General features: G+C 41.1%; 2 protein-coding genes across 9 annotated transcripts in view; one reads left to right on the plus strand and one right to left on the minus strand.

The window, feature by feature from the left end:
* SRSF2 (serine and arginine rich splicing factor 2) overlaps window positions 1-29 on the minus strand; it is a 3262-nt gene extending 3233 nt beyond the window's left edge. For 2 of the 4 annotated variants that reach the window (XR_014257782.1, XR_014257783.1), the window contains exon 1: window positions 1-29. This exon is cut by the window's left edge and continues 603 nt beyond it. The gene's annotated coding sequence lies outside the window, so the exon portion shown is untranslated. The other 2 variants (XR_014257784.1, XM_082442729.1) reach the window with 1 other exon arrangement.
* A 521-nt stretch (window positions 30-550) lies between these two features.
* MFSD11 (major facilitator superfamily domain containing 11) lies at window positions 551-23168 on the plus strand. 5 transcript variants are annotated; one of them, XM_082442710.1, is made up of 14 exons: window positions 551-634; window positions 919-1088; window positions 1600-1655; window positions 3160-3267; window positions 4229-4308; window positions 4431-4527; window positions 5581-5639; window positions 6192-6336; window positions 9885-9925; window positions 15203-15268; window positions 16752-16877; window positions 20948-21122; window positions 21843-21978; window positions 22652-23168. In XM_082442710.1, the coding sequence occupies exons 2-14, from the start codon at window positions 993-995 to the stop codon at window positions 22814-22816; spliced, it is 1350 nt and encodes a 449-aa protein (XP_082298836.1). In that variant the 5' UTR covers window positions 551-634; window positions 919-992; the 3' UTR covers window positions 22817-23168. The 5 variants fall into 5 exon arrangements, with proteins under 5 accessions (XP_082298836.1, XP_082298835.1, XP_082298838.1 ...); XM_082442709.1 differs by lacking the exon at window positions 551-634 and having other exon boundaries at window positions 641-1088; XM_082442712.1 differs by lacking the exons at window positions 551-634; window positions 919-1088; window positions 1600-1655; window positions 5581-5639 and having other exon boundaries at window positions 3208-3267.
* Window positions 23169-23232: the final 64 nt, after the last annotated feature.

The following is a 23232-nucleotide window of genomic DNA, read 5'->3' on the forward strand; positions in this document are numbered from 1 at the left end:
CCGTTTATATCCCTCCTCACAAAATGGCGCCCGCGCCACCCGGAAATGAATCCTCTGATTGGCTCGTCTCGCACCGCCCCGTAACGTCCCTGCCTCGCGCCCCACCCCTGTCCGGCGCGCCTGCGCAGAGCCCGGCGGGCGGGTCGAAAAGCGCGCAGTCACTGCCGATGGGAGGGGGAGCGGGATTTGCCGGCAGTTGGAAAGCCCGCGAAACGCTCCTTCCGGCTGCGAAGCGCGCAGTGACGGCAGGAAAGGGAGGTGCTCCCCTACTGGGCTCCGCCTTCTTTTCATGCCAATTTCTAAGCTCCACGCAGCTTTTCTGCTCGGGCGTCCGCCCCGCCTCTGTCGTGGGGCATACTCCTTCACCTTTCCCCTCTGTGTTTCCGGCCTCCTCAGACCGCGTCTCCAGGCCCCCTTCCGCAGTTCCTGTCTCCTTCGCTGGGTTCCGCTTTTTAGCACCCCCACCCCCCAACCCCTTGCCGGAGCCCACGAGGTCGGCCCCGCTCCCCTGGAGCGGGTGAGGGAGCCTTAGCGGCGCGCTTGTGCGTCCCGGGTCGCCCAGGACTACATTTCCCAGCAGGCCCAGCGGCCGGTGCCGCGGCTGCGGTCAGGTGACCGGGTCGCCTGACCTGCGGTGAGTCAGGGCAGGGAGGGCGGGGCCGTGCTGGCCGCTGCCTCTGGCCCTTGGCCCTAATCCCCCTCTCGGGCCCCTTAAGTTGCAGCTACAACGTTCTTGGCGCTTCTCCGGGTGTTGGGCTCTTCCCTACTTGGATCGTGTCCTAGGAATGTCCTAACTATTCCCGTGGGGAGAACTTCACCCTAAGCCCGGCATTCTACTCCAAGACCTGGAAGTTGACACCTTGGCTGCCCTGCTCCTGGATCTGCCTCATCCTCTCACCATCTCATTTCTTCTCCCAGGATTGCAGTGGGTTCCCCCGAGGAGAGCTGACTGCCCTCTGCTGCTGCCGACCGTTTGGCAGAGTTGAGCCAAAATGTCCCCGGAATCTAAAAAGCTTTTCAACATCATTATTTTAGGAATTGCCTTTATGTTTATGTTCACCGCCTTTCAAACTTGTGGAAATGTAGCGGTGAGTTGGAATTTGATCTTCCTCCTTTGAAGTGCTTATCATAATGCATTCCAAAAATGATAATCAACGTTATGTCTAATAATGCGCTTAAGTTGCACCTTTTATTTTGTCACCTACGCTTCCTCGTTTTCCATGATTAGGTTTGATTTCATGTGGCAGACGTTTCTTGTTGGGGTCGTTTATTTCTCTTACTTTATCTGGGATTTGTATGCTGACCCATTTATTTTATTTTTTATTTATATTAAGGACTACATTAGTACTTGGAGAGTTGAGGGAATAAACCTAAGGCCTGGTTACAGATGGTCTTCACCCTTCCCCACCCCGCCCCCCCCACGCCTCTCATTGGCTTGCCTTCTGTTCTGTAGTCCATTCTCTTCTCTCGTGTTAGAATTTCACTATTAAGTATTCGGCATCTTGAATTTTTACTTTATTCCTAGTATTTGGAGAGCGACTTTCTGGGGTGAGGGCAATTATAAAACGTTTTTATTGATTAGCTTTATCTTCCACACAGCAAACTGTCATCAGGAGCTTAAATAGCACAGATTTTCACGGCAGTGGCTATACCAGGTATTGTACTGTATGATTGGTTTTACTTTTTATATCACAGATGTTGCTTAATTTCATCAAAATCACAGACAACGTGTTGTAATTAGATTATTAGTGATTTTTTTTTCTTTTCTGTATCTAGACTGTTTAGGAGAACATAATAGGATGAAGGTGATGAGTTTAGGTCTCATATAGAATTAGACACTGGGTTTGAAATACTGGCTTCAAAACTTAATCACTGCGATATCTTAGGAAGTTGCTTCTATGAGCCCAGTTTCCTTGCTCAGATCAATGCGTGTAAAGCGCTTGGCACAGTGGCTGGCGTTTAATAAGTACTCAGGTATTGTCATAATTACATCTTCCAGATCCTAAACAGAGGATGTTTTATATGACTGTCGAAATATTTAGTCTTCCTGTTTTTGTGATTTTGTAATTATTAATATATTGTCATCAGGAGCTTTTAGCTTTTTGGTAAGGTGTTTAGTGCCAATTTTACAGATGGAGAAAATGAAGTGAAAAGAGCTTCATAAGTCACTAGTACGTTGTGGTTGAAGTTGAGAATGTAATGCATACCTGTACGTAAACACTAACAAATTTCTTACTTTCTCTATGGTTAAATACTAGATTGCGGCCAACCCCTTCCCCCCTAACCCCCCAACTCTTCTTATTTGGTTCTGTGTTACCTAACCTAAATCTGACCTTATATATGATAATTGAGAGTAAAAGGATGCTATGTCCATTTTTTCAAGTGATTAATAATAATACCACAATTTTTTGTAATGTTTTGTCTTCATGTATACTGTAAAGAACAAATGAAAGGACATTTGATATTTGAGAGATCCATAAAAGCCAAAGAATAATTTACTTGGATTTATAAATAGTGGCTTATAAATGACTCTTGAAATGATTTTAGTCACACTTTGCTACAAGACATACATACTGGGGCCAGGTCTACAGTAGCTGAATAATGTTCAGGTGAGACCGTTAGATTGAGTTAAATAAATTCTGGTTTAAGCAAGTTATAACTATGTGATTATTTATAGCAGTGAAATTTCATGCCGTTGCCAGGAGTTGTAGGCTAAATTTGTAGAGCAGATTGGTTGACTAGGGCCTCTGGAATCAGATTACCAGATATGGGATTCTGGCTCCACCACTGACCAGCTATCCAGCTGGACTTTTGACAAGTTACTTACCCCTCTGTGTTTCAGTTTTCTTTTCCATAAAATGAGGATAATAATATGTTTTTCTCAGAGCTGTGTTAGCTGCTATTATAATTTACTGGTACATTAAAAATCATATTGTCTAAGGCAGACTGATTCAAAGAAACATTTGACAAGACTTCAATGTTTTGTACAAATGAAAACTTTAATATGACATTCAGTGTAAGGATATAATTATAAATTCTGACTAAAGAATATGAGTACTTATTGCAAAATAAACTATAGACTAAGTAGGTTTGAAAAAGTGATCTTTTGAGACTGTTTCAAGAGTGTTGTTTTTTTCCTTTTGTGTGTTATGTGTGCAGCATGGCAATTATTTATGGAGTGTTCTCTGCTTCAAATTTGATTACACCATCAGTGGTTGCCATTGTAGGACCTCAACTCTCTATGTTTGCTAGTGGTTTATTTTACAGGTGAGTAGTCCAATTTTCTTTCATTTAATTAGAACACCTTCAGCTTCTTTCAAGCACATAGTAAACTTTTAACAAGAACTTGCTGACTCGGATTGAATAGATTATAGGAAGTATTTTAGGGATTTGGTTCTCTACGTGACACTCAGGCATACCATTGTTTTAATGTGATGGAATTTGTGTATATTTGCTTTCATTTTACCACCAATAAAAATAGTATCCAAAAACCTTTTTCTACGAGAGTTGAAAAGAACTCATGAAATAATCTTATTTTGTATCAAGTTGACTAATGGGAATTAAAACGAAATAACTGAACTTTTCTTCTGGGCTATAGAACTGCAGTCCCACTGTGTACTGAGCTGTTGGCAGAGGCCAATTGCAGACCTTTGTTCAATGTCTCAGTTCACAAATTTGAAATAGTAAGTTAAGAAATGGACAGGTCACATTTGTCCCCTTTTTTCCAATACCAGAGAAGCCCTTTACAGGTTGAATTTTTTTCTTTTCTTTTCTTTTTTTTTTGGCTGTGTTGGGTCTTCCTTGCTGCACACAGGCTTTCTCTAGTTGTGGCGAGCAGAGGCTACTCTTCATTGTGGTGCACGGGTTTCTCATCACGGTGGCTTCTCTTGTTGCGGAGCACGGGCTCTAGCGCGTGGGCTTCAGTAGTTGCAGCGCGTGGGCTCAGTAGTTGTGGCTCGCGGGCTCTAGAGAGTTCTAGGTGTGCGGGCTTCAGTAGTTGTGGCTCACGGGCTTAGTTGCTCCGCGGCATGTGGGATCTTCCTGGACCAGGGCTTGAACCCGTGTCCCCTGCCTTGGCAGGCAGATTCCTAACCACTGTGCCACCAGGGAAGTCCTACAGGCTGAATTTTAAAAGAAGAGATCCCTCAGAATTGATTCCTAGAAGGCATAATTGACATTCTGTTTCAGGTATTGTTTGACTATAATACGTTGACCTGTTATATTTTAGCATGTACATTGCCGTTTTTATCCAGCCTTTCACGTGGTCCTTCTACACAGCCTCTGTTTTCATTGGAATTGCAGCTGCTGGTAAGTATTTTGATGTTTATTTTCCCTATTTTCCGGGTCTTATCTAAGAGTATTGTTTATATGTTTAATATATAAAGCTAAATGATTTCATTCCCTTGATAAACTTTTGGTTTGAATTTTAGTACTTTGGACAGCACAAGGAAACTGCCTGACAATAAATTCAGATGAGCACACTATTGGGAGAAACAGTGGAATTTTCTGGGCACTCTTACAATCTAGGTAATAATCCTTATGGCTCAATCTTTCCTATCATTTTTTTTGTCACACCATTTTTTAGACCCTGGTTGTGTTGAAAACTCAGATCTTCTTGTTACCTGAGTTAAGTTCCTAGGTACATGTGATGGACATTTAAAATTTTATGGGATTACTTAAAAAATGCATGGACCTACCTCGTTGGAATTTATGACTAGTAAATGGAAAATAATATTAACCATAATGTATTTAGCACCTGCTATACTTTAGGTACTACTGGGCTCTTGAATTTCAATAATCCTCACAACCCCCTGCGATAAGAAGGTATTAGCTCCATTCTACAGATGAGATAACAAAGGCTTAGTTAAAAGTTAACTGATCCAATCATCTGGATTCCAAAGGCCATGTCCTTCCCACCCAGCTATACCACCTGATAGCTGTTAACAGTTAAATTTCTAAAGTGAGACTAACTCTATAACGACACAGCATATTATATATTTCCTAAGTAAAAAGCAACAACAGTCATTCTGTCATGGAATCTGTCCTGAGGATTTACCCTCATGAATCCTAAACGCCTAAAATTTTGGCCATGATAAGTCTTAACAAATGCAGACGGTGTCTTAAGAGATTGTATATTCTGAAACTGGAGTGTAGGTGAATGATTTCTTCCCTAGGAAAATACTAAATAAAGTATCTGATTAGATGCAGATAACTAAATCATAGATTTTTTTTTTCACTGATTCTTTAAAATATAGGATTTTAGAGGTAGGGTAAACTTGTTTCCAAGGAGTCATTTCCAGAACTTCAGTAAGTCGCATGTTTCACAGTGAGTCAGGTCTTTGGAGGATGGTCTGAATCAGGCTTCTCTCACGTGGAAGGAGACAGTTCCATCAGGCTCAGTTGAGTTTTTCAGAAAGAGGGTGAAGTTGATGTTTTTAAATGACTTAGGGCCGGTAGAGAACTTCTTTAATTATGTAGGCCTCTCTTTCTCTTCTTTTACAGGTAATGGAAAAATTATTTCAAAACCCATAAATATGAAAATAACTTCCCAATGTCCTCTCCCTCCTTTTCTTCCCCCAGCTTGTTCTTTGGAAATCTCTACATATATTTTGCTTGGCAAGGGAAAACTCAAATATCAGGTTTGTTTTATTCACTGTGCTTTATTCAGACAAGTTCAAAGCAAAATAGCTGTTCCACGAAAATACCCCATATTGCTTTGTTCAGATTGTTCTAGTGAACCGTGGTACCCTAAGTCCTCTCAGATTTCAGCTTTTAGTAATCTTTTCCCTTGGATTATGTTATTATACCAAGACTACAGTCAGTTTATGACTGCGCTTCAAGCAGCATGTCAGAGTGTGGGAGAAGGTTATGCTCTGTGTGAGGAGACTAGTCAGTTGTCAGAAGACTTTTTAATTCAGTTGTTTTGTCTGTTCCCTTCTTTGATTAAAAGAGTATGATTAAGTTCTTGTGCTGTTTTTCTTTTGGCTTATTAGTATTTCTCTGACTGAAAGACAAAGGGGGATGTATCTTATTTTTCTCCTTGTCCTAGGTTTTTACTGATGCAGTAAAGTAAAATTTAATGACAAAGTGTGTTGATGGTCATAAACAAACATAGTACTGAACATAATACTAACTCTGGAATTGTTTGTATGGCCAGTACTATCTACTTTCGTCTTTTTTTTTCTCCCTAGAGAGTGACCGAAGGACAGTGTTTATTGCCCTGACAGTGATTAGCCTTGTGGGGACAGTTCTCTTCTTTCTCATTCGGAAACCAGATTCTGAAAATGTCCTGGGAGAAGATGAATCTTCTGATGACCAGGACCTGGATGTCAACGAGTAAGAAGTTGGAAACATCCCTTTCTATTTTAAACTATATTTTGAGTAGGTCTAGTCTAGGAATTACCAGCCTTTTATAGCCCTAACTGATAATCCAGTGCTGGGCAGACATGAGGGAAAAGTTTTAAAGCAAATAAGCAGAGAAAGAAGGTAAAGGGAAGCTGTCAGGGAGGAGGAAGGGAAAGGAAGGTAGACAGAGGCGGGGAAGGTAGTGAAAAGGTTTGTGGGGGATTTAAGTGTAATCCCAGGTCACCAGCTGTGTGACCGTGGACAGTAGCAATGTTCCCCTGAGTTTCTCTACGCCTCAGTTTCCTCATTCAATTCAGCAGACATCTCATGTGTTTTAATGTGTGAGGATATAGGCTCGTAAAGTTATATAGAAAACAATCCTCAGTTACTGTTTCTTGGATCCAGCCCTAAAATTTTCCGATCATGTGGTACAAGTGAGTGGCAGGGCCATCAGCAGTCATTGTAGATGAGCCGTGGTTATACCCATGCTCTGGATTTTGCACTAACCTGTGCAGGTAGTTTTCCCCGATGTAGTCCCTACTGGGAAACAATTACATAGTCCTATTTTTCTAAAAATTGTGAATTACCTTGAGCATATTTCTTTTCTTTTATTTCTTTCATTTTTTTTTAACAAAACTTTTTGTTGTTGTTTTTTGTTTTGGCCGAGCTGCACGGCACGCAGGATCTTAGTTCCCTGACCAGGGATGGAACCTGCGCCCCCTGCAGTGGAAGCGCGGAGTCTTAACCACTGGACCGCCAGGGAAGTCCCAAAAAAGTTTATTTTTAAATGTACAATAGGCTCCAAAACAACACTTCATTCTAGCTGTAGGTGGCAACAGATGTTATGACTGGGAAATCCAGATGATTAAACAGGAATGGAATTAAGGACCATCATTGCCTCAGGCACAAAGAACAGCTTACTTTTGGCCATATTTCTTTTTTAAAAAAAATTAATTAATTATGAATTATTCATTTATGGCTGTGTTGGGTCTTTGTTTCTGTGCGAGAGCTTTCTCTAGTTGTGGCAAGCGGGGGCCACTCTTCATCGCGGTGCACAGGCCTCTCACTATCGTGGCCTCTCTTGTTGCGGAGCACAGGCTCCAGATGCGCAGGCTCAGTAGTTGTGGCTCACGGGCCCAGCTGCTCTGCGGCATGTGGGATCTTCCCAGACCAGGGCTCGAACCTGTGTCCCCTGCATTAGCAGGCAGATTCTCAACCACTGCGCCACCAGGGAAGCCCTGGCCATATTTCTTAATTCCACCTCTGGCCAGGGGACCTTCTCTGAGGCCTCCTCTTTCTGTTTCTGCTTAAATGTCTTATCTTCCTCATCCATCTCCTTGTCCTGGTTCTTGGGCTGCTTCTTGCCACCTTCGAGGCAAGAAATGGCTCCTTCCTCCCCTTCCCCAGACCCTGCCACCAGAAGCAGGGACCTATTTCAATTATAAGTAAAACTGATTGAAACATCACAGATGATTTCTCTGCAGGTTATCATCTAGATTTGAAGAAAGGGGAATGAGAAATCTTTGCTACTCTTGATTTGCTTTGTGAATTGATAAAATTGTGAAGCTTGCCTTATAAGCATTTTACCTATTGTTAAAAATTTTGCATCGAACTTTCTGTGCTGCCTTTTTAAAGCCCAAAAAGGGCATAAAATTCTCCATTCATAGGATCATTAAGCATTCAAAATTTGCACTGTTCAGAGCAAAAAAGACGTGTTTATATAAGTATACATTTATGTGTGTATGTACCATGTACATATTTTTTTAAGCACAAACCAATGGATATTGGAGAAGGGGTCTATGAAGATGAATGCCACATATTCAACAAAAATTAAACACCCATTCATTCAGCAAATGTTAGGTGTTGGTGCTGTGAAGATAAATACAACCTGTCCCTGTTTTCAAGGAACGTTTCTGATAGACAAGGGATCATGTAACTGTCATAAGGTGCAATGCTGAGGGGTACCACTTAGCCTTTTTTAGCATTCTCTGTTTCTGAATTGTCTTCCAAACTTGAAACTTGTGTCTTTATTCTGTAAATAGCACCATGTGCCAGCCATCTTCTAAAGGGGAGGGAAGGAGTAATGAACAAGATAGAGAATTCCTTGTTTTTATGTAACTTAATTGTAGAGGGGCTGGTAGACGATACTCCGTAAGAAAATAGCAGAGTAAGTGCTAGAAGACAGTGAGAAAGGGGGAGGTGGTGGAGAGCTGGGAGGTGAGAAGGTGTGAAGATCTACTGATGGCCATTGCAGCAGATGCCAGGGGTGGAAAGGGGTGTGGTGGGCACCAGGAATGCCAGAGGCCCCTGGGCCTCTCACAGTGCAAGTAGGAGTGTACTGTGAGAGTAGTGCAGCAGACAGAGAGTTGATTACATAAGGATATAGCAGGAGTTTGGATTTTATTCTTGGTGTGATTAGAAGCCGCTGAGGAAGTAAGTAGGATCTGATTTTAAAGGATTCCACTTTGTGAAATCCACTTTGAATGATTTGCAGCTGATAGTAGCTGAGTTGATTATATTTTAATAGTCTACAGAGTACAAATCAGTTTCTACTTATTTGGGGCCTTGAGTGTGAAATAGTATAATCCACATCCTGTCCAAGTACTAGATGAGGGTACTGTCATTAAATGGCATTTACAGAGTATTTGCTTCCAGGGAAGGCATGAGTTTTTATGGTGGGGGAAAAAGTTTTCCTGTTGGTTAGAAGATACTACCTTTTTTGTGTTAGTAATTTATTTATTTAAGTCAACTAGATCTCCTTTAGGTTTGTTTTTTGTTGTTGTTCTTGTTTTTTTCAGTTTGTTTGTAAATGATATCCTTTAAAGATCTAGGAGGAGTAGACTTGGCTGGTAGGGTAAGAAATGTAATGTCTTAAAAACTTTCTTACCCTAACCTTATAAATAGTTACACTTAAGTTACTTTATCTCAATTAATTCTCACAGGTAAGTGATAGTGTCCCTGTTTTATAAATGAGGAAATGAAAGTTAGAGAAATGAAGTCACTTGTCTAAAACCACACAACTAATAAGTGGCAAAGCAGGACTCAGCCTCAAAGCCCACGTTTTTAACCCTAGATGATATCGCACCCAACCCCGTACCGCCAATGATGGCGATGCTTTTCAAGAGTTCTAACACTGAAGAACCACAGAGTAGTTTTTACATAGTTGGAGTGGTGGAAGATTGAGCCCTCACAAATTATTTTTACAGTTTGGAAACAGCGTAGGGGAGATTTCTGTCCTGCCTGAAGTATCATTTGTGAAAAAGACATGCAAGACTCTGTGCCATAAATTTAATGTGAGGGAATTGTGCTCCACGGTTAATAAAGAGCCACCCAGGTGACACTTTAACCACATCATTCTCTGAAGCAAGGACCTGGGTCATGAAGGGGCACCCTGGAGCAGGGAGCGTTGAGGCCACTGAAAGTGTTTGCCAGACCACGTAGAGGACAGAGCTTTTACAGATTTAAATGAAAATGTGATCGTGTTTTTGTTCTCTTTCTCCATTTTCAGGGGAAAAACTTTCTTCTTTTTATCTTTTCAGGTCTGCCCAGAACAATATGACAAAGGCAGTAGATGCATTTAGTAAGTATTTTCTGTATCTGAAATGCAGGAACTGTTCAGGAACAACTTCAGCATTTGCCTTTCCCCCTTTCCCTGGTAACTTCGGATTGACGATACCCCCAGTATTTTCATGTTTCCAGGTGTGCCGCTCTGAAATATGCTAGTCTTCTCAATAAGTATCTCTGTAACGTGAGGGGTGTGAGGGATAGAGGATAATTCCGTGCCCTACCTGAGCACGTGTGTGAGGGGGGCCTGAGGAGGAGGAGGCAGAGGGTTAGGAGTTTACCCGAGGAAGTGAGGACACAGACCATTTCTTCATGCATCGCTTGTCACTCCTCAGAGCAACGCAGGAGCTGGGGTGACCCAGTAGCGCGTAAGGCCAATCACGCTCATCTGTTGAGGGTTCTTCCTGACTAAACCTCTCGATGTGCTTTATTTTCTTTTGTTCTCACGACAATTCTGTGAGTATCATGTAACACACACGTATTATTATCTCCATTTTATAGAAGAGAAAACTGAGGCTTAGAGAAATCGTTTACCCAAGGTCAAACAGGGCATTCCTTTCTTGTTATCAGAGGCCTAGAAAGCCACGTTGGCTTCTTTGGTGAACATGGAGTCAGGCAGAGGGAGGCTGATGAGCTTCAGGCTTGTGGGATGGTTCGTCCAGCCTTGGTGAGGCTTGATGCAGCCCCCCTGCTCTATTACTGAACCCCTCTCTGGATGTCTCTTGATATTAACCAGACTCAGGATGTCCTTCCTAGGCAGTTGTACAAACTTTGCCTCAACCTCTCTGTAAAATGAGACACTAACACAGTTAGGGCCTCATGCCTTTTATCACGGAGCTGGTTGGTTACTTGGTGTAGGGTTCGGTAGTAATAAGAAACTGGGCTGTCAGGTTTGAATGGGGAGAAAGAAGGCAGTGGCCAAAAAAGACAAGGCATATGAGGTGCTATAGGGCAAGAAAATTTAAATTTAGGTGATGGTTCCCGGCAGCTAGGGAGCAATGTGACCTTATGAGGCGGCAAGGAAGCCGAAGGCAAAGAGAGAAAGGAAAAAGAATGTCCAAGTGTTTTAGTCTGTGAGCCGGTGGTTCATTTATTATTTAATCATGACGTTCCTTGAGTTGGTGCCATAGTAGGTATTGTACAGAAAGGGTTCTTGCTTATCTAAAAGGCACTTAATTCCTCAGCTGAATGTATATGTTTAATGCGATTCTGGAAAATTTCAATAAAATTTTCTTAAATTTATTTTTTGGTCCTGATGAAAGGTTCCTAAAGTTCATCTGGAAAAATAAACGTCTGTCAGTAGCCAGTATAATTTTTTAAAAGAACATTCCCTAATAAATATCAAAACCTGTTATGAATCCATTTGAAAACATTGGAATACAAAGAGCAGTGGAACTGAAGTCTAGACCCACAATGGAATATGGAATACAGTAAAATAGTCTTAAAAAGCAAGGCCAGACAGCTGACTACATGGAAAAAAATGTAGTCTTACACTAAAATTCCAGGTAGATTAAATGAAACCGTAATAGTAACTGTAAGAAATTAATTTGGTAGGGGAAAGCCTTGCACGCAGGTCTGTCAAACAGTAAGGGAAAAGAATGCTCTTTGGGGGACTTCCCTGGTGGTGCAGTGGTTAAGAATCCACCTGCCAATGCAGGGGACATGGGTTCGAGCCCTGGTCTGGGAAGATCCCACATGCCGCGGAGCAACTAAGCCCGTGCGCCACAACTACTGAGCCTGTGCTCTAGAGCCCGTGCGCCACAACTACTGAGCCTGTGCTCTAGAGCCCGTGAGCCACAACTACTGAAGCCTGCGCGCCTAGAGCCCGTGCTCTGCAACAAGAGAAGCCACCGCAATGAGAAGCCTGCACACCACAATGAAGAGTAGCCCGCACTCGCCGCAACTAGAGAAAGCCCGTGTGCAGCAACGAAGACCCAATGCAGCCAAAGATAAATAAATTAATAAATAAATAAATTTAAAAAATAATATTAAATTAAAAAAAAAAAGAAAGCTCTTTGGTTACCTAAAATATAAAATTTCAGTCTCTCAAAATCTAATGAGTTAAAATGGCAGGGAAAATATTTGCAGTATATGATAGTTATGAACCAATAAGAAAAGCATAAACACTCCAGTAGAAAATAGTTATTTTATAAACAAAGAATTATTATAAGCTAAGTATAAGAAATGCAAATTAAGTTTTCTATCAAATTTCAAAAGATAAAAAATAATTCCTAGTATATGGGGCATAGGTACATGCCTAAGACCACAACGCTAAAAATATACACTTGTATTACTTTTTTTTTTTTTTTAATTAATTTATTTATTTATGGCTGTGTTGGGTCTTCGTTTCTGTGCGAGGGCTTTCTCTAGTTGCGGCAAGTGGGGGCCAGTCTTCATCGTGGTGCGCGGGCCTCTCACTATCGCGGCCTCTCTTGTTGTGGAGCACAGGCTCCAGACGCGCAGGCTCAGCAGTTGTGGCTCACGGGCCTAGTTGCTCCGCGGCACGTGGGATCTTCCCAGACCAGGGCTCAAACCCGTGTCCCCTGCGTTGGCAGGCAGACTCTCAACCACTGCGCCACCAGGGAAGCCCTTGTATTACTTTCTGAAGAATGATTTGTCAGTATCAAAAGCCTTAAAAATGTTTATACGTTTACCCCAGCAATTCCACTAATAAGATTATCTTCAGGAAATAATTAAGAATTTTGGCCAAGATTTAACTACTGTTTATATTAGTGAGAAATGGAAATAATTTAAATATTCAACTACAAGCCATCTATCCAATAAATTACTGTAGCCATTAAAATGATCACTACGAATATTAGAAAATGTTTGTTATGTGAAAATAAATTATAAAATAGTATAAATAGTGGAATTTCTTTTTAATAAAAAAAAGCATAGAGAAAGTCTGGGAAGAGACCCATTAAGGTGTTAGATTATAGTTATTTTCCTTAATAGAATAACTTTATTGAGATGTGGTTCATAGTATACAGTTCACCCATTTAAAGTGTATAATTCAGTGGTTTTTAGTATATTCACAGAGTTGTGCAACTGTCACCACAATCAATTTTAGAACCTATTCAGGGAGTTCCCTGGTGGTCTAGTGGTTAGGATTTGGTGCTTTCACTGCCGTGGCCCAGGTTCAGTCCCTGTGTGTGTGGCCAAAATTAAGTTAAAAAAATAATCATTATTATTAGTTTGGCCACGCCATGCTGCTCGTGGGATCTTAGTTCCCCGACTTTGGGTTGGTTTTTCATTTTCTTGATGGTATCTTTTGAATCACAGACGCTTTAAATTTTTGATGAAGTCTGATTTAGCTATTTTATCTTTTGTTGTGTGTGCTTGTGGTGTCCTAGAAGGCTTTGCCTAACTGCAGGTCACAAAGATTTACTCCTGTATTTTTTTCTAAGACTTCTTTAGTGTTGGCTTTTACGTTTTGGTCTCTGATCCGTTTCGAGTTAATGTTTATGGATGTTGGGACGTAGGGGTCCAACTTCATTCTTTTGCACGTGGAGCTCAGGTGTCCTGGCACCATTTGCTGGAAAGACTGTTCTTTCTCCCATTGAATTGTGTTGGCACCCTTGTTGAAAATCAATTGACTGTGAATGTAAGAGTTTATTTCTAGATACATGCCTATCCTTATGCCAGTACAATGCTGTGTTGATTATTGTAAATTTGGAAATTGGAAAGCATGAATTTTCAGCTTTGTTCTTTTTCAGGATTGTTTTGGCTATTATTGGTCCCTTGAATTTGCATATGAATTTTAGGATCAGTTTGTTGATTTCTGCAAATAGATTATATTGGGTTTTTTTTTTTTTTTTTTTTTTGATAAACGATTTTTTAGAGAAGTTTTAGGTTCACAGCAAAATTGAGAAGAAGATACAGAGATTTCCCATATATGCCCTGCCCTCACCCACGCGTAACCTTCTCCATTATCATTGTCCCCCACCATAGTGGTACACTTGTTACAATCAGTGGACCTACAGTGACACATCGTTATCACCTAGAGTCCATAGATTACATACGTTAGGGTTCACTCTTGGTGTTGTCCATTTTATGGGTTTGGACAAATGTATAATGACATGAATTCACCATTATAGCATCATACTAGATTATGTTTTAAAATTTCTTTTTGTTAGCTAAATCTTCTGATTAGTCAGAAGCAGATACGCTTTGCTAATGTAATGTTTTTAATTAAAAATATTGTTTTAAACTTTATTGATCATGTTTTTTTTTCTGGAAGTATGTGAAAATGATTGGTAAAAATATTGCTTTTAGTTTCACTTTATTTTAGTGAAATTAGAGAAGAAAAAAAAAAACTATCCTCTTTTGTATATGGAGAAATTCAGGACAGAGTGTTTGTGATTTATGTGAGTTTCCTAGTCATCCGTTGAATAGGAACTAAAATCTGGATCCTCAGGCCAAGCATGAGCTGTAGGGGCCACACCACCGCCTCCAGGGCTGAACTGAGGCCTGAGCGCTCCTGCTGCAGAGCTGGCTGCACCAAATAATGTCTCTGTTTGACTGGAGAACTTTCATTTATTTCCAGGCTGGTTCTGATTTGGGGTGGATTTTGGTTTTGTTTCCCCCCCCACCTTTTTAAAAGATCTGGATCTGCTATTAGTTTAGGATACTAGATAAGTGGCCTTAAATTATGAAATGTGAGCAGGTTCAAAAAAGTTAAAATGTGCAGTTTTTAGAAACGCATTTTCCATTGCAGATTTCAACTAAGTTGAACAACATAAAAATAAACATTAAGGGGATCAGAAACAAATAGGCAGAACTGAAGTTTCAGTCCTCAGATCCAGAGAGAGAATCTCAGGAAGCGGCATCCCAGCTTCTGGTGGTCAAAGAGCTCCGCTGCTGATTCTGACCTAGAGTCCAGTGTTAAAGCTGCCCTGTGACAGTTCCTTAGGGAAGTCAGCACTTTGCCAACTGCTGACTCTTCATAGCCTAGCCTTTAATCAAGTCTGTTGGAATATTCTGTTGTTTTGTTTGGTTCTATTTCTTTTCTCTGTTTCATGTTTTGTTTGTTTTCATGAGAGCTGAAGAATGTGTTAGAGAAAACGCAACTCTAGAATATATTTACACAGTTGAAATCAACATTTTTTTTATAGGGCAGATTTAGTTCATACCTTAACCATTTTAATCTGAATCATTAACCTCTGTCCCAATGTATTTGTTTATTGGCATTATTGACAAGAGGTGTTTTGCTTGAATGAATGTTTTAGAATTTTTGTTGGATTGATTAAAATCTAGTTAAGTACTCCTAAATTTTTTTTTTCCTTTTTTATAGAAAAGTCTCTTAAGTTATGTGTCACCAAGGAGATGCTCCTTCTTAGTGTTACAACTGCTTATACAGGTAATGGGATTAATTATGGTTTTGGTTTTCTGTGGCTGCATAATTACAGCAAGGGTTGAAAACAGCAACTGTGTTACTTTCTCACAATTCTGTGCATTGACTGGTCTCAGCTAAATGGTTTTTCTGAGGGTCTCGGGGTCTCTTGTGGCTTCTGTTAAAGGGTGGCTGAGGCTAAAACTTCCAAGGAAGTTTCATTTGTGTGTCTGAAGGGGTCTGATGCTAGCTGGGTCTCAGATTTCTCCTTGTGTCTCAGCAGCTATGTGACCCCCTCCCACATTGGTGAAAGCAAATCATAGGGCCAGCCCAAATTCAGTGTGGAAGGATTCTACACAAGAGTTTGAAAACTGGGAGGCCTGGTTCATCCCAACCAGTGATTTTAGGGCAAAATAGAACACCACAGAAAATAATCATGAGTAAATCTGTGTAACTTGGCATGAATTAAGATAATTTTTAATGAAATGGAATGAGTTCTGTGGCTTACAGTGATAATGTGATATGATAATAGGTGGAATACTCTTAGGTCTTAAGGAAATCTGTTTCCTTGTAAAAATTGCTCTAATGTGCCAATTATTACTTTTGCCTTTACACTTGACCTTGAACCATGAAGGGATGGATTAGGGGTGCTGACCTCCCCTGCAGTTAAAATCTTCATATAACTTTAGTCAGCCCTTTGTGTCCGTGCTTCCTCATCTGCAGATTGAACCAGCTGTGGATCCTGTAGTCTATATGGACCCACACAGTTCAAACCCGTGTTGTCCAAGGTTCAACTGTGTGTGCCTTGTCGGTATAAACGTCTTATTTTTAGGTCAAACAGAATAAATATTAAACATCCTCAAAATTCAGTTAAGGTTTTGTAGCATTAAGGAATCAGGTCTTCTACTCATTTGCTCTAATTTTCTACCCGAATTTTTTGAATTTCTTTTCCTAGGACAATGTGTTTAATTAAAACTTTTGACTTTAAGCAAAAGTGGATAGTAGGTATTGGTCTTACAAATGTATATCCCTGTTCCCTTGGGAAGCTATTAATAAGGATAATGGGCACTTTAGTTTTGCTGTTACAAGTTTATGTTAATTATGTTCTCTGTTCATCCTCTGCGTAGAGTGACCATTTTTAACATAAGGATGTCTTCACTTATTTGAGTTGTATGCTTTTATCTGAAATATGTGACAACTGCCATCTTGTGGCTAATTCCATGTCATCAGTTATGTCACGTAAAATTATGCTGTGCTTGGGGAGTAACGTTTCAACCTGTGTGAATTTTGTTTTATGCATGTATAGCTCAAATACTACTAGACATGAAGAAAAACCAGGAAAGGGAGACTGTGCATTTTTTTCAATACTAAATCCAGTGCTTCCCAATCCATGGTTGGTTGAATCTGAGGCTACAGAGTCTTGGATATGGGGGCTGACTATGGGACTTGAGCATCTATGGATTTTGATACCTAGGGACAACTGTAATTTAAATCTCATTTTTTTCTAAAGGTCTGGAATTGACTTTCTTCTCTGGTGTATATGGAACCTGTATCGGCGCTATAAATAAATTTGGAACAGAAGAGAAAAGCCTCATTGGACTTTCTGGCATTTTCATTGGCATTGGAGAAATTTTAGGTTGGTTGAAAAAAAAAAAGTTCTTGCACTAAATCAGTTTGTTATAGAAATTTTAAATGTACTTCACCTCTCTGTCCTTGAATTTCTTGTTTCCTTGCTTTTATACAAATGGGTATGTCTTTGTTTTTTTTTTTTTATTATCACTGTTCTAAAACTAAATTACAAAACATTTGCCAAATAATTCAAGACAAAACCATAAGTAAGAAAACATATGGTCTCTCCCAGCTTTTCCTCTTAAAATACTTAGGGAAGGTGTATTAGAATTCTTGAATTTTTTTTTTTTTTTTTTTTTTTAAAGTGTGTTAGTTTCTGCTTTATAACAAAGTGAATCAGCTATACATATATCTCCTCCCTCTTGCGTCTCCCTCCCACCCTCCCTATCCTACCCCTCTAGGTGGTCACAAAGCACTGAGCTGATCTCCCTGTGCTATGCGGCTGCTTCCCACTAGCTATCTGTTTTACATTTGGTAGTGTATATATGTCCATGCCACTCTCTCACTTCGTCCCAGCTTACCCTTCCCACTCCCCGTGTCCTCAAGTCCGTTCTCTACATCTGCATCTTTAGAATTCCTGAATTTCTTATTCTCTGAATCTCTGACACCAGTTGGATGTGCAACAGTACAGTTCAATTCTGACACTCCTGGAGTTAGCATTGGACTCCACAGGTTCAAGGGTGCAGTCCTGCAAGACCAACCTCACTTGAGACATCAGTCGTTAAGTCCTGGGTCCCAGGCTGCCTTCCCTTCTGTCCAGCTTGGCTACACATTCAAGGGTTCCCACAACACCCCTGGAAAATGCTATACTTACTGTTAAAGTTTATTATAAAAGATGCAAATGAACAGCCGGATGAAGAGGTACATAGGGCAAAGTCCAGAAGGGCCCCTAGTGTAGGAAGCTCTGTCCCCATGGAGTCTGGGCGTGGCACCCTCCCATCATGTGGATGCAGTCATCACCAGGAAGCTCTCCCAAACCTGTTTTGTAGGGATTTATGGAGATCTCATGTCACATGGTTGATTAAATCATCCACCATTGGTGATTGGACTCAGTTTCTACCCCCTCTCCCCTCCCCAGAGATTGGGGGGGTAGGGCTGAAAGTTCCAACCCTCTAATCAAGGCTGGGTCCTTCTGACAACCAGCCCCCATCCTGACTATCTAGGGCCACCTCCAGACCCCCTCAAGGATCACCTCATCATCATAAACTCTGGTGTTGTTGGAAGGGATTAGTTAAGATAACTAGAGACATTCCTTTCACTGAGGAATTCCTAGGGTTTTAAGAGCTCCATGCCAGAAAGTGGAGAGGAGAAGAGGACAAGGCAAAGACCAAATTTCTTTTTATTATACCACCAGGTATTCCTTATTCAGCAATGATCCATTCAATACTTGCAGTATATTGGGTGTTGTGTCACATATGAGGAACTTACCAATTCAACAAATATTTGTTGTGAATCCATTGTATGAACAAAACATGGAACTTATATTCTTGGGGAAGAACACAGACGATAAAAAACATCAGAAACTTAGAATGTCAGACAGTGATAAACACTATGGAGAAAGCAGACTTTGCTGTATTTTTGTTCCCTAATTCAGCGGTCCCCAACCTTTTTGGCACCAAGAACCAGTTTCGTGGAAGACAATTTTTCCATGGATGGGGGGGTGGGGGGATGGTTTCGGGATAATTCAAGCACATTACATTTACTGTGCACTTTATTTCTATTATTATTACATTGTAATATATAATGAAATAATTATACAACTCACCATAATGCGGAATCAATGGGAGCCCTGAGCTTGTTTTCCTGCAACTCGATGGTCCCGTTGGGGGTGATGGGAGACAGTGGCACCTGACGTGTGTTGCTTATGTCCAGTCTACTCCGTAAGATGCAGCTTAATTGTCACGTGCCACTCACTGATGGGGTTTTGATATGAGTCTTCAAGCAACTGATTTATTATGGTCTCTGTGCAGACAGACCTCTCTGCTAATGATGATCTGGATTTGCAGCCGCTCCCCAGCGCTGGCATCGCCACCTCAGCTCCACCTCAGATCATCAGGCATTAGATTCTCATAAGGAGCCTGCAACCTAGATCCCTCGAATGCGCAGTTCACGGTAGGGCTCATGCTCCTATGAGAATCTAATGCTGCCGCTGACCTGACAAGAGGCAGAGCTCAGGCAGTAATGCGAGCTGTGGGGAGCGGCTGTAAATACAGATGAAGCAGCTGGCCTGCTGCTCGCCTCCTGCTGTGGGGCCCGGTTCCTAACAGGGCACCGCTACCCCTCCCCTAATTTATGGCCAACACCTGGTGTGTGTGTGTGTGTGTGTGTGTTTGAGCATGTTAATACAGTTACAGTAATTATTTTAATGTCTTTGCTCATTCTGACGTCTGCAACTGTTCTGGGGTAGTAGTGTTGTTGTTTTTTTTTTCTTTACAACTTTATCGAGATATAATTCACATGACGTATAGTTCACCCATTTAAAGTTTACAGATCAGTGTTTTTTAGTATATTCACAGGGTTGTACAGCCATCACTGTAATCTAATTATAGAACATTTTCATCACCCTTCTCCAGGAAACTGCTAATCTACTTTCTCTATAGATTTGTTTATTCTGGACATCTTGTGTAAATGGAATCATACAGTATATATGGTCTCTTGTGTCTGGCTTCTTTCACTTAGCACAGTGTTTTCAAGATTTTTCCATGGTGTAGCATGTATCAGTACTTCATTTCTTTTTCTTTTTCTTTCTTTATTTTTTACTTCATTCCTTTTTATTACCAAATAATATTTAGTTGTATGGATCTACTACATTTTATTTATCCATTTATCATGTCACAGACATTGGGGTGGTTTTCGCTTTTTGGCCGTTATGAATAATGCTGCTGTGAACATTTGTGTATACTTTTTGTGTGAGCTTATGTTTTCATTTCTCTTGTATGTAAACCCAGCACTAGAATTGCTGGGTCATGTGATAACTCTGCTTTTGACTGATTTGTCTACTTATGATGGGTCCTATTTTCCTGTTTCTTTGCATGCCTGGTAATGTTGTGGATACTAGCCATTGTGAACTGTACCTTGTTGGGTGCAGGATGTTTTTTGTATTCCTGTTAATGTTCTTGAGCTTTGTTCTTGGATGTGGTTCATTTACTTGGAAACAGTATGATTTTTTTAGGTCTTGCTTTTAAAATTTGTTGGACGGGATCAGAGTAGTGCTCAGACTAGGGCTAATTATCCCTCACCCCTGATGGAAGACCCTTCTGTGTACACCCAGTGCCCATGAATAATAAGATTTCCAGTCTGGCTGGTGGGACCAGGCACTCTTCCCTGCCCAGGGCAGGGCACTAATACCTCTAATCCCCTTGGAAGGTTCTTTCCAGGCCTCTGCTAATTTACTCACATCCTGTGCTGATCAGCTGTCCTTTCTTATAATCTGTCTTGGGAACTCAGGCACCTTATCTCCCCAGACTCTCAGCTCTGTCTCCTCAACTCAGGGAGGCTGCGGGCCTCCACCTGCCTTCCCTCCTCTTCTCCCTTTCCCTCCCTGCAGCCCACAGCCTCTCAGTCAGCTGGGGCAGGTGTGGGCCTCACCTCATTTGTTTCCTGTCTCTCAAAGATCACTGCCCTTTGTCGCCTGATAATCTGCATCTTCAAAACCATTGTGTCATATTTTTGGTACTTTTTTTTGGCGGGGGTGGGGGGGTGTGGGTCACCTGTGTGCATTTTGTGATCTGTTTTGTCTTGTCTATTTTTAGTCCATTTGCGCAGCCGTGGCATTTTTCTGCAGTAACTACCTTCTCCTTCATTGGCAGCTCCTGGTCATGGTGATGTTTGGGTTTTTTGGAACTGTTTCCTCCTTCACTGTGGAGTGGGAAGCTGCTGCCATTGTAGCCTAGGGCTCTGTTAATAGCTCTGTTTCAACAGTTGTTTCTTATTTTCTATATTTGTGCCTTCTTTCTTTCTTTTTTGATTAAATTAGCTATTGGTTTGTCCGTTTAATTTATTTTTTCAAAGAACTAAGATTTTGGTATATTAACTTGGCCTTGGGTTTTTCTGTTCTCTACTTCATTGATTTTATAGGTGGAAGCCTCTTTGGCCTGCTGAGCAAGAATAATCGTTTTGGTAGGAATCCGGTTGTGCTGTTGGGCATCCTGGTGCATTTTATAGCTTTTTATTTAATATTTCTCAACATGCCTGGGGATGCCCCTATTGCTCCTGTTGAAGGAACTGATAGCAGTGCTTACATCAAACCCAGGTACAGTGACTCTCCTTTTTCTAGTAATTGAAGGAAGGGCGGGAGGTAGAGGATGGCTAGGAATTTAGAATGGAGCAGTTACTCCTTTTCTGCAAGTCTGTTATCTTTATAAGGTCATCTGTCAAGTGTCAATGGAGCCAGAATGAGTTTAAATAGGAATCCATAGAGAATCCCAAGTTATGTTTCTAATTGCTGGTTTTAACCTTTCTCCCCACTAAATCTTTTTCTTGATCTGTGAAGGAGCACATAAGTATCTGATTTGAACTTTATACCTCTGCCTTTCAACCAGTGAAATCTCTAGAAGTTTGGGCCCCAAGGAAGAGCAAGGAGGAGCAAGGGGTGATCTGCCCGCTGGGCCGGCCACCCAGTTCTCTCACAGTGTCCACAGGAGTTTTGAGGGTGTCATTTTATTGCACTCAACTCTCAAAAGTCATTGTAGATGTGAGTGTTTATGTCTAGATCCACAGTCCAAGAGCAGCTCTGCCCCGCACACAGTGTTTGCTTCCCCAATAGTTAGTAGACCAGAGTTTACTAGACTGCGAAGGTGAGTGCGTTCGAGTGTAAATTCTGACATTGTAAATTCCAGTATTTATTCATACTTGTTTCATAGTGTTTAAAACTTGAAAGTAAAATGCTTTTGTGGGTGAGTTGTTTTTACATTTTAATCAACTCTAACAAGTATTGTTAATGCTCACTCTAAATTAATTTTGTTTTATTCAGCAAAGAAGTTGCCATCTTCTGCAGCTTCCTGTTGGGTCTTGGAGACAGCTGCTTCAATACCCAGCTGCTTAGTATTCTAGGTTTTCTCTATTCTGAAGACAGTGCACCAGCCTTTGCAGTCTTTAAATTTGTGCAGGTAACCTCTTCTTCAGATTGTGTTTAAAGCAGCGTCTATTTTTTTAGTGCTTTAACTTTGTTTTCTTAATGTTTCTTAAATGAAAGTCAAGGACAACCTTTAAAAGGATTTGTGGGACTTCCCTGGAGGTCCAGTGGTTAAGACTCTGCACTTCCAATGCAGGGGGCGCAGGTTTGATCCCTGGTCAAGGAACTAAGGTCCCACATGCTGCATGGCGCGGCCAAAAAAAAAAAAATTAAAAAACAAAATATAAAAGGATTTGTGATTAGAGTTAGGAAGCAATGAGTAGTGTGATCTTTTTTGCCCCGTCACTTGTATAAGAGATTTTATGTTCTGGTTTCTCTGTGGCTCAGACTTCCTTAGATTCCAGAATTCATAGTATACACATATAACAAGAGTGTTTCTCACTGTTCATGCACATTATTTTGTAACTCCTGTTTTTTACAAAATACTATTTTGAATAATAGCTTACTTGATTGTTCCCAGCTCTCAGCAGGAGTTTGTGGTGCATGTTTGTGAGCTAGTGACCAAGGAAGTGCCGTCTAGATGCAGAAAGAGCAGGAAGCAGTGCAAGGCACAGGAAGCCTGGGGTCAGAGAGCGGTGGGGCTCTTTGTGGAGCGGCTGGGTCACCTGTGTGCATTTTGTGATCTGTTTTGTCTTGTTTATTTTTAGTCCATTTGCGCAGCCGTGGCATTTTTCTACAGTAACTACCTTCTCCTTCACTGGCAACTCCTGGTCATGGTGATGTTTGGGTTTTTTGGAACTGTTTCCTTCTTCACTGTGGAATGGGAAGCTGCTGCCATTGTAGCCCGGGGCTCTGACTACCGAAGTATTTGATGAAGGGTGCCCACGAGAGGAGGCTGCCTCCTCAGACAGCTCGGCTGGGCGGTAGGGCTCGGTGCAGGAGGCCCGCTCTCGTCTTCATAGTACATTGGAGGATGTTTAGGATGGAAAATCAGAGATTTAAGACTGCTAAATCTGCCAGAGTTGGTATTCAAGTTTACAGATGTTAGTTGTTTAAAACTGGTGGAATAAGGGAGACTTGTACTGTCGATTATGATTGTTCAAAGATGTTGTTTTTCAGTTCGTCTGTCTCGCGTTCCTTGTGATCATGTTATAAATGTGTAAGTGTTTTCTTCTCCCCCTGTTCTCTTTGAACGACCATGCTTTGATTGAAACTACTAGGCCATATGTCATATAAAGACTCTTGCTGGGTATGGCGTATGTGTTACTATGTAATAAAAGGGAGCATA

The sequence above is a fragment of the Balaenoptera physalus genome (assembly GCF_965194825.1).
Source record: "Balaenoptera physalus genome assembly, chromosome: 20".
In the NCBI taxonomy this organism is placed as follows: Eukaryota; Metazoa; Chordata; class Mammalia; order Artiodactyla; family Balaenopteridae; genus Balaenoptera; species Balaenoptera physalus.

Bases quoted from the DNA above. Each gene is read 5' to 3' on its own strand.
- MFSD11 (XM_082442710.1), top strand. From the start codon at position 993: ATGTCCCCGGAATCTAAAAAGCTTTTCAACATCATTATTTTAGGAATT. The intron at 1,089-1,599 runs GTGAGTTGGAAT...TCTTCCACACAG, and splicing joins AAACTTGTGGAAATGTAGCG to CAAACTGTCATCAGGAGCTT. The intron at 9,926-15,202 runs GTAAGTATTTTC...CCTTTTTTATAG, and splicing joins AAAGGCAGTAGATGCATTTA to AAAAGTCTCTTAAGTTATGT.